Raw genomic sequence first — 10,000 nt, 5'->3', positions numbered from 1 at the left:
GAGAGAGAGAGAATAATAGATGAAGAAAAAGAGGAAAAAAGTATAAGAAAGAAGAAATGAGAAGAGGAAAAAGAAATTGGAGAAAGCAGGGGAAATAAGATGAGGAAGGAAATAGGAAGCAGAAAAGAAAGAAAAAGAGGCAAAAAGATAAAGATTAGAGGGATTAAATTAGAAGATATTAGAAAGGAAAGGCGAATAGTAGAAAGTGAAGTGTTTATGGAAGAAGAAAAAGAAAATAGTGAAGAAAATTGTAAAAAAGGGAAGGGAGAATAAAAAAGAAAAAGAGAAACAAGAAATGATTGAGGAAACTTTAAGAAATATGGAAAATAAAAATAGGAAGGGAGAAAAGTTACAACGAGGAAGGGAGGGAGAATAAAGGGAGGGAAAGAGAGATACGAAATGAAAGAGGAAACTAAGGAAGAAAAAGCGAATGAAAGGAAAATAAGGGAGGGGAAAAACTTAGGAAGGGAGAGAAGGGGGGGGGAGGAGGAGGAGGAAAGACAGAGAGAAAGAGAAAAAGAGAGAGGGGAAAGGGAGGGAGTGAATGAGTTAAGCCCTATGTTTAGAGAGAGAGAGAGAGAGAGAGAGATTCCAGGTAATCTAACATGTTCTTTTTTTTACAGGTAAGTGACGATTGGACATGCGACGGACAGGTGAGAGAGAGAGAGAGAGAGAGAGAGAAAATTACTCACTCCTACACTTTTTTCTCTTCTTTTTTTCATTCTCAAAAAAAAAACAAGGTAATTTTCTCTTCTTTTCCTCATCCTCCTCCTTCTCCTCCTCCTCCTCCGCCTCCTCCTTTTTTCTCTTAATTTCTTTTTTCTTCCTATTTTTCCTTTCTTTCCTTCACTTTTTTTTCCTCTAATTTATTGCTTCTCCTTCGCTTCTCCCTCTATCTATAACTGCTCTCTCATCTCCTCCTCCTCCTCCTCCTCTTCCTCCTCCTCTTCCTCCTCGTTATCCCTCCTCCTCACTACCAGCATCATCTTCACCCACATCCTCCACCTCCTCATCATCATCATCGTCATCATCGGGCAGGTAAAGGTAATGAGCTCAGTAATTAATGGGAAACTATCTTAAACTGTCTTGATTGTGAGCTTCGGTCAAAGAAAATGGGCGAAGAAAGGAGGCTGATAAACGAGGGGGAGAAGGAGAGGAGGAGGAGAAGGAGGAGGAGGAGGAGGAGGAGGAGGAGGAGGAAGTATCAAGGGAAGGAGGAAGATGAAGAAGATAAAGAAAATTAGAAAGGAAAAGATTTGTTAGCAGAAAAAATGTAAGAAAAAGAGGAGAAAGAGAAATTGAAGGAGGAACAGGAGGAAAGAAAAAGAAGGGATAAAGAGAAGGAAGAAGAGGAGGGAAAGAAGAAATAAACAAGAACTAAAAACAGAGGAGGGGAGACGGAATAAAAATAGCAAGCAGGAGAAAGCAAAATAAGTAAAGAGAAGGAAGGAGAAAGCAAAAATAAGAGAAAGAAGGAATAATGGGAGAAGAAAGAAGGACGAAGAAGAGACCAAAAAAGAGGAAAATTAAGAAGAAATAAATAAAGTAAAGAAGATAGAAAATGAGGGGAAGGAAATAAAAGAAAGAAAATGATGGGAAAAAAGAAGGTTAAAGGAAAAGAGAAGAGATTGATGGGAAGAAATAGATAATAGGTTAAGAATGATGCAATTGACCTCTTCCTTCCTGTCTTCTTTCCCATCATCTTTCTTCACCTCTTCTGTATTATCTCCCTTTCTCCTTTCCTCCTCCTCCTCCTCCTCCTCCTCCTCCTCCTCCATATTTAACCTCCGATGACTACAACTTTCTACTTCTTCATTCATCTCTTGTTTGTCTTTCTCCTTCCTCCTCCTCCTCCTCCTCCTCCTCCTCCTCCTCCCTTTTTTCTCCTCCTTTTTCTTCATTTCCATTCGTCTCTTTGTACTTAAGTCTCTCTCTCTCTCTCTCTCTCTCTCTCTCTCTCTCTCTCTCTCTCTCTCTCTCTCTCTCTCTCTCTCTCTCTCTCTCTCTCTCTCTCTCTCTCTCTCTCTCTCTCTCTCTCTCTCTCTCTCTCTCTCTCTCTCTCTCTCTCTCTCTCTCTCTCTCTCTCTCTCACTCTATATTATGCTCAATTTCATCCGCAACCGCTCATGGCCACACACACACACACACACACACACACACACACACACACACACACACACACACACACACACACACACACACACACACACACACACACACACACACACACACAGTTAGGCGTTTTCATTACTTTCTTCTAAAACCTGATTGTCTTCTTTTTTTCTTCTTTTTCTTCATATCCTTCTTTCTTCTCTTCTGCGGCATCTTCTCTTTCTTTTTTTCCATTTTTTTCATCTTTTTTTTCTTTTATTTATACTTTCACCTCAGTGTTGCAACGTTTTCCATTCCATCTTATTGCCTCACATCCTTCCTTCCTTCCTTCCTTTCTTCCTTCCTTCCTTCGTTCTTCTCTCCTTCTTTCTTGCCTTCCTTTCTTCGTTCCTTGCTCCATTTCTTCTTTCCTTCCTTACTTCTTATTTCATTCATTCATTCATTCTTTTATTCATTTCCTTCTTCCCCCCTCCTTCCTTCCTTCCTTCCTTCCTTCCTTCCTTCCTTCCCTGTAGTTTATGTTTTCTCTCCCTCCTCATGCTTCTTTACCTCTCCCTCATGGCTTTTTTTATAGTTGGAGTAGTACCAGTAAGAGAAGGAGGAGGAGGAGGAGGAGGAGGAGGAGGAAGAGGAAGAGAAGGAAGAGGAGGAGGAGGAGAAGCGGAACCCTTTAGGAGAAGGAAGAGCGAGGAGTGAAGGTATGATGTACGAGGAGGAGGAGAGGAGGAGAGGAGGAGGAGGAGGAGGAGGAGGAGGAGGAGGAGGAGGAGGAAGAGGAGGAGGACTCCATTAGGTGATTACATTTCCAAAATTATGAGGTGGAGGTAATTGGACAGGTGTGTGTGTGTGTGTGTGTGTGTGTGTGTGTGTGTGTGTGTGTGTGTGTGTGTGTGTGTGTGTGTGTGTGTGTGTTCCTCTTTTTTTTTTTTTTTTTTTTTACATCCCGCTGAAGAAGATCGAAGATTTATAAATATTTTCTCTCTTCCCTCCCTCCTCCTCCTCCTCGTCCTCCCCTCCATTTTTTATCTTCTCTTTTTTTCCTCCTTTCCTGTTATCTTCTCTCCCTATTTCATTTTCTTTCTCATTCCTTCCTCTTCCTCATTCATCCCTTATCTTCTCTTCTTTTCTGCCTTCCTCCTATCTTCTCCTTCATTCCTTTCGTCTCTTATTCCCTTCTCTTTCTATCCCTTTCCCTTCCTCTTCTTCCCTTCCTTATCTTCTTTTTCCTTCTATTCCCTTTCTTTGCTTTCCTCTCCATCCCCCTTTTCCTTATTTTCCTACTCCCTCTTTTCTCCCTCTTCCTATCTTCTCTCCTCCTTCCTGTCCTTCACTCCCTATCTTTAATACCAGAGGAGGAAGGGAAGGAGGGACAAAGGGAGGGGGAAGAGGGAGGTAAAATTTTGTAATACAGTGCCACGTGGCTCTCTCTCTCTCTCTCTCTCTCTCTCTCTCTCTCTCTCTCTCTCTCTCTCTCTCTCTCTCTCTCTCTCTCTCTCTCTCTCTCTCTCTCTCTCTCTCTCTCTCTCTCTCTCTCTCTCTCTCTCTCTCTCTCTCTCTCTCTCTCTCTCTCTCTCTCTCTCTCTCTCTCTCTCTCTCTCTCTCTCTCTCTCTCTCTCTCTCTCTTCATTATTTACATCAACGACGTGGATGTTGGACTCAATAACCGCATTAGTAAATTTGCAGACGACACAAAGATTGGTAACTCGGTTCTCACTGACGAAGACAGGCAAAGCCTCCAAGAGGATTTGCACAAAATTTCAGCTTGGTCGGATAGATGGGAGATGCCCTTTAACGTAGACAAGTGCCAGGTCCTTCAAGTTGGAACGAGGAATAAGAAGTTCGAATACGAAATGCGCGGCGTTAAACTCAAAAGCGTTCAATGCGTCAAAGACTTGGGGGTCAAAATCGCGTCAAACCTCAAATTCTCACAGCAATGCATCGATGCAGCAAATAAAGCGAACAGAATGTTGGGCTTCATTAAAAGAAACTTTGTATTCAAGAATAAAGATGTAATACTCCCGCTCTACATTAGTTTAGTCAGACCCCACTTGGAATATGCGGTACAGTTTTGGTCTCCCCACCATGCAAAGGATATTGCTAAATAAGAAGGTGTTCAGCGTCGGGCAACGAAAATGATCTCTTCCTTGCTCAACAAGTCCTACGAAGAGAGGCTTTCTACCCTTAACATGTTATCTCTTGAGAAACGTCGCCTCCGAGGAAAACTGATCGAATGTTTTAAAATACTTAATGGTTTCACGAATGTAGACAGATCAACATTGTTTATGATCGATGACACTTTGCGCACGATGAACAATGGCATAAAACTCAGATGTGGACAAGTAAATTCAGACTGCACCAAATTTTTCTTCACCAACGTTGTAGTGCGAGAATGGAATAAGCTTCCACCGTCAGTGGTCCAGTGTAACACGATTGACTCCTTCAAAAATAAGCTCGACCGTCACTTCCTTCAACTTAATATCAACTAGAGTAGAAATGCAACGTTTTGGAGTCTTCTGATTAATGTAAAATCACTTAGGTTTAAGGACAGACCACCAAGTCTGGACCATGGGGTCTGTGTGGTCTGATTTTCTATGTAAATCTATGTAAATCTCTCTCTCTCTCTCTCTCTCTCTCTCTCTCTCTCTCTCTCTCTCTCTCTCTCTCTCTCTCTCTCTCTCTCTCTCTCTCTCTCTCTCTCTCTCTCTCTCTCTCTCTCTCTCTCTCTCTCTCTCTCTCTCTCTCTCTCTCTCTCTCTCTTATAGTTTTTGTCCGTTATCTTTTCTAAATCTCACATCCTCTTCCTTTCTTCCTTTTTTCCTCTCTTTCCTCCTCCCACGTTCCCTGTTTCCCTCCCTCTCTCTCTTCCTCCTTTCTTCTCTCCACTCCTCTCCTCTGTTTTCCACCCTCCTTCTTCCTTCCATGCACGTTTTCCTTCTCTCCCTCATTCTCTTCCTCCTCCTCCTCCTCCTCCTCCCCCTCTCCTCCTATCGCTCTCTCCCTCTCCTTCTTCTCCGTCTGTCATCGTCATTCTCCTCATCCTTCTCATCTGCATCATCACTTCTTATGCTTCCTTCTCTTCCTCCTCTCTCTCCCTCCCTTCCTTTGTCCTTCCATTCCTCCCTTCATCCGTCACTCTCTCTCCTTCTCTCCCTCTCTATCTCTCCTTTCATACCTCTCTCTCCCTCCCTCTACCTCTCTCATTCCCTCCTTTCCTCCTTCCCTTCCTACTTTCTTCCTTCCCTCCCTCCCTCTGCCTCCCTCTTCCTTCCTCTCTCTCATCCTTCCTTCTCCCTTCCGCTCCCTTTCATTCGAGCCTTCCAACTTCCCTTCCTCCTTGCATCCTTCTCTCCCTCTCCCTCCCTTCCTCCCTCCCTCCCTCCCTCTCTCTCTTCCTCCCGGATCTCTCACGTCATGGGCAGGTGACGTAATTGTTTAGCTTTAACTGTTTGACTCACCTGACTTCTGAGAGAGAGAGAGAGAGGAGAGAGAGAGAGAGAGAGAGAGAGAGAGAGAGAGAGAGAGAGAGAGAGAGAGACCTTTCCTGTCTTTAGGTCATGGGCATTCATTACACAGATTCTCTCTCTCTCTCTCTCTCTCTCTCTCTCTCTCTCTCTCTCTCTCTCTCTCTCTCTCTCTCTCTCTCTCTCTCTCTCTCTCTCTCTCTCTCTCTCTCTCTCTCTCTCTCTCTCTCTCTCTCTCTCTCTCTCTCTCTCTCTCTCTCTCTCTCTCTCTCTCTCTCTCTCTCTCTCTCTCTCTCTCTCTCTCTCTCTCTCGCTGACGTCACCGGTGCCAGCGTGGAGGTTCAGGTGAGGTAATTAGCCCCCCTTCACCTGTCAGGGTCACCGCCGCTCACCTGGGCCGCAAAAACTCGTTAGTCACCCACGTAGGCGGCGAAGGTATGCGATTCAAGGGAGGGAAGGCTTCGGGCAGGGACAAAAGCGTTGATTTAGGGAGAAGGTTGTTGGTTTAGGGAGATTTTTGTCTGTTGTTTGCTGTCATTTAAATCGTTAGTCTTTTCATTATCGTTATTTTTATCTCATTCATCTCTACCTGCACTTTCATTTTTTTGTGATTGTTGTTGTTTTCATTATTTTCATTTCATTATTCTTTTTTTTTCTTCCTCGTTGTTATCTTTTACTTTTTTCATTCTCATCATTATCTACTTTATTTCTACTTTTACCTCTTTTTATTTCACTATTTCGTTTTTTTTTTTTGTCATTATTTTCAACTATCATCTTTTTTAGCATCGTCGTCATTCTTTTTTTTCTTCCTCGTCCTTATCATTTATTTTCTTCATTCTCATCATCATTATCTACTTTATTTCTACTTTCACCTCTTTTTATTTCACTATTGTCGTTTTTTTCATTACCTTCATCTCCATCATCTTTTTTTAGCATCATCATCATTCTCTTTTTTCTTCCTCGTCGTTATCATTTACTTCTCTCATCATCATCATCATCATCATTATCTCCTTCATCTCTCCCTCCACCTTTTATTATTGTCGTTTTTTTTTCATTATCTTCATCTTCATCATCTTTGTCAGCATCATCATTTTTTTCGTAGGACGTTATCATTTCCTTTCATCATCATCATCATTATCTCCTTCATCTTCACCTTCACCTCTTTTTTCATGGTCGTGGTTGTCTTCATCTTCATATTTGTCAGCATCGTCACCATCTACAATTTTCCATCCTTGCATCATTGTCTTTTCTCACCCTTTTCTTTCCTCATCTTTATCGTACGTTCCCATTCTCTTCCTTTCCTTCTAATCCTTCTTCCTTTCACCCTGTATATAACTTTCCTTTATAGTCATTCCTTTATCAACCTCATATGCCGGCCTGAATCTTGTTGGCACTCATCCTTTTCTTTCCTCATCTTTATCGTACGTTCCCATTCTCTTCCTTTCCTTCTAATCCTTCCTCCTTTCACCCTGTATATACCTTTCCTCAATAGTCATTCCTTTATCAACCTCATATGTCGGCCTGCATCTTATTGGTACTCACCCCATGACTGCCAGACCTGTTCCTCTCGTCCCAAACTCCATTAGTGATTCAGTTCTGGCCTGTGTCCTTACTGAATCTGGAGGTATGTCAGGACAGAAAAGGGAGAATGGGAAGGGAGGGGAATAATAAGATAGGGAAAGGGAAGGGAGAAGTAATGGGAGGAGTGCTTTGTCGTCTCCCTTTCTCCCTTTCCTTCCTTTCGATCACCCTTCCTGTCATTTCTACCCTTCTCTTCCTCCCCCAAACTCTCCCTCCTCCCTTTACTTCTCCCTTTCCCTTCCCTATCTTCCCTATCCTCTCCCTTCCCATTCTCTCATTTCTGTCCTTAGATACCTTCAGATTCCGTTACCATAAACATCTATCTTGCTTTTTCACTTTCAGAACCTTACTAATATCACACTTTAGCCTTTCATCACTAAAACATTCCTTTGTGACGGAGATGTGCAACGAGGTCACGCGCAGCTATAACATATGACCCTAATCTTTACCTTACCTATGAGTGACGAGTCCCATCCTTCTCTTTTACTCCCAGAACCTTATTAATCTCACTAAATCCTCTCATTTGCATATAAACCATTGCTATGAGACGAAGATGAGCACCGAGGCCACGCGCAGCTACATCACATGCCACAAACTCTATAAATCCTATCCTCCTTCTTCACTCCCAGAACCTTATCAATATCACCCCGACGCACGCCTTTGTTACGTTTATAGATTTGGGTCCTATTCATGTATATTCAATCCTCCCTTAGTCTTGATCCCTTTCTATAGACTCAGCCACACCCTTCCTTCCCTCTCCCTCTCTCTCTCTCCTTTGTTTCTCTCCGCTTCCTTCCTTCCTTTCTCTTCCTCTCTCTCTCTCTCTCTCTCTCCTCACCCTTCCTTCCTTCTTCCTCTTCCTCTCTCTCATCGTCCCTCTCTTTGTTTCTCTCCGCCTCCTTCCTTTCTCTTCCTCTATCTCTCTCTCTCCTCATCCTTCCTGCCTTCTGTTATAACCCCTCCCTCCTCCCTCCTTCCCTCCCTCCCTCTCTCCCTTTTCTCTCCCCCCACCCATTCACACGGCCACACCCTTTCCTATCCTTGTTCCTCTCGTTCTCTGTCCTCTCCCTTTCTCCCTTTCTCCCTTTCATCACCCTTCCTGTCATTTGTATCCTCTCCTTCCTTCCCCCCCTAATCTCTCCCCCCTCCCCTCCCTTCTCCCTTCCCCTAGCTTGTTATCATAGTTTCTCTCCCCTCCCCTTTCTCTCTCTTCTGTCCCTTTCCCCTCCCTCCCCTCCCCTCCTCTCCCCTTTCCCATGTCAAATTACTTCCCCTCCTTCCTTCCTTCCTCTCCTCTCCCCTTCTGCCTCTCCCTTCCCCATCCTTCTCCTGTTAACATAGTTTCTCTCCCTCCCTTTCTCTCCCTTTTTCCCTCTCTCCCTTTGCCATGTCCAAATTACCTTCCCTTACCTTCCCTCCTTCCTCTCCTGTCCCCTTCTCTCCTCCCCTTCTCTCCTCCCCTTCCCTTCCCTTGTCCCTCGTATTATGACAAGGGAGATGCTGTTGTTCCTCCCTTCCCTCCCCTTTTAATCTCCCTTGTTTCTCCCTTACCTGGGGGGATTACCTGCCTGGGCGAACAATGGGGATGGGGGGGGGGGAGCAGTGATTGGGAAGGAAGGGAAAACTATGTGCAGACGTGATTGTGTGTGTGTGTGTGTGTGTGTGTGTGTGTGTGTGTGTGTGTGTGTGTGTGTGTGTGTGTGTGTTGTGTGTAGGTTGGTAGGTAGGTGAGTAGGTTATGTATGTATGCATGTATGTATGTGTGTATAGTTTATTCAGGTGTGTGTGTGTGTGTGTGTGTGTGTGTGTGTGTGTGTGTGTGTGTGTGTGTGTGTGTGTGTGTGTGTGTGTGTGTGCGTGTGTGTGTTTGGAGTGACATTACTGTTTTTATAATTGAAAGATAATCCATTTCCGTCATTTATCATTACGCAGAGAGAGAGAGAAGGGGAGGAAAACGAGCAGAGAAGGGTGATGAGGAAGAAGAGGGGAGGGAAGAAGGGAGAGAAGAAGGGGAGGGAGGAAGAGAGGGGAGGAAAGAGCCTGTAGGGGAGGTAAGGGGAGCTGAGGAAGGGCAGGTGAGGGGAACATTTTTACCTGATTAATGGTGACTTCCCTTCACCTTCCCTTCCCTTCCCTTCCTGTTTTCCCTTCCTCTTCTTTCCTTTCATTTACTATTTTTCCTTTCTCTTATTTCCCTCTTTCCTTACTTTACCTTTATTTCCTTCCCTTCCCTTCCCTTCAGTTGTTTTTTTATTGTTTCCTTTTTTTGTGCCCTTGTGCTGTCTCCTTTGCTGTAAAAAAAATATATTCCTTCCCTCTTCCCTTCCTTTACCTTTATTTCCTTCCCTTACCTTTCCTTCCCTTCAAATTTTCCCTTTCCCTTCCTCTCCCTTTTTCTCTTTTATTAGTTTTCCTTTCTTTTACATCCATCTTCCCTTTCTCCCTTACCTTTCCTTCCCTTCAATTCTTCCCTCTCCCTTCCTCTCCCTTTTTCTCTTTTATTAGTTTTCCTTTCTCTTACCTTCCTTCCCTCTTCCCTTACTATACCTTTATTTTCCTTCCCTTACCTTTCCTTCCCTTCGATTTTTCCCTTTCCCTTCCTCTCCCTGCCTTTCATTTATTGTTGCTTTCCCTTCCCTTCCTTTCCCTTCCCTTTATCTCTTTCCTCTCTCTGCCTTACCTTACCTTTACTTACCTTTCCTTACCTTCATGGTCCTTCGCTTTCCCTTCCCTTCCTTTCCCTTCCCCTTATCTCTTTCCTCTCTCTACCTTACCTTATCTTTACCTGTCTCTCCTTACCTTCATGTTTCCTCGCTTTCCCTTCCTCTCCCTTCCCTTCCCCTTAT

At 43.8% G+C, this 10,000-nt stretch overlaps 1 protein-coding gene and 1 long non-coding RNA gene across 2 annotated transcripts in view; one reads left to right on the top strand and one right to left on the bottom strand.

The window, feature by feature from the left end:
- Positions 1–619: 619 nt before the first annotated feature.
- Positions 620–10,000, top strand: part of LOC126982928 (uncharacterized) — a 44,815-nt gene continuing 35,434 nt past the window's right edge. Inside the window, exon 1 of the mRNA XM_050835206.1 lies at positions 620–653. Within this exon, the coding sequence (XP_050691163.1) occupies positions 641–653 (13 nt within the window). The 5' untranslated portion in view covers positions 620–640. The remainder of the gene's footprint in view (positions 654–10,000) is intronic.
- Positions 9,102–10,000, bottom strand: part of LOC126982929 (uncharacterized) — a 2,729-nt gene continuing 1,830 nt past the window's right edge. Inside the window, exons 2-3 of the long non-coding RNA XR_007735419.1 lie at positions 9,487–9,939; positions 9,102–9,366 (exon numbers count right to left, since the gene is read on the bottom strand). This is a non-coding gene — a long non-coding RNA (uncharacterized LOC126982929). The remainder of the gene's footprint in view (positions 9,367–9,486; positions 9,940–10,000) is intronic.

Source organism: Eriocheir sinensis, chromosome 52, assembly GCF_024679095.1.
Source record: "Eriocheir sinensis breed Jianghai 21 chromosome 52, ASM2467909v1, whole genome shotgun sequence".
Lineage (NCBI taxonomy): Eukaryota > Metazoa > Arthropoda > Malacostraca > Decapoda > Varunidae > Eriocheir > Eriocheir sinensis.
The sequence above is the reverse complement of the archived record's forward strand: the minus strand, read 5'-3'. Positions and strand labels throughout refer to the sequence as shown.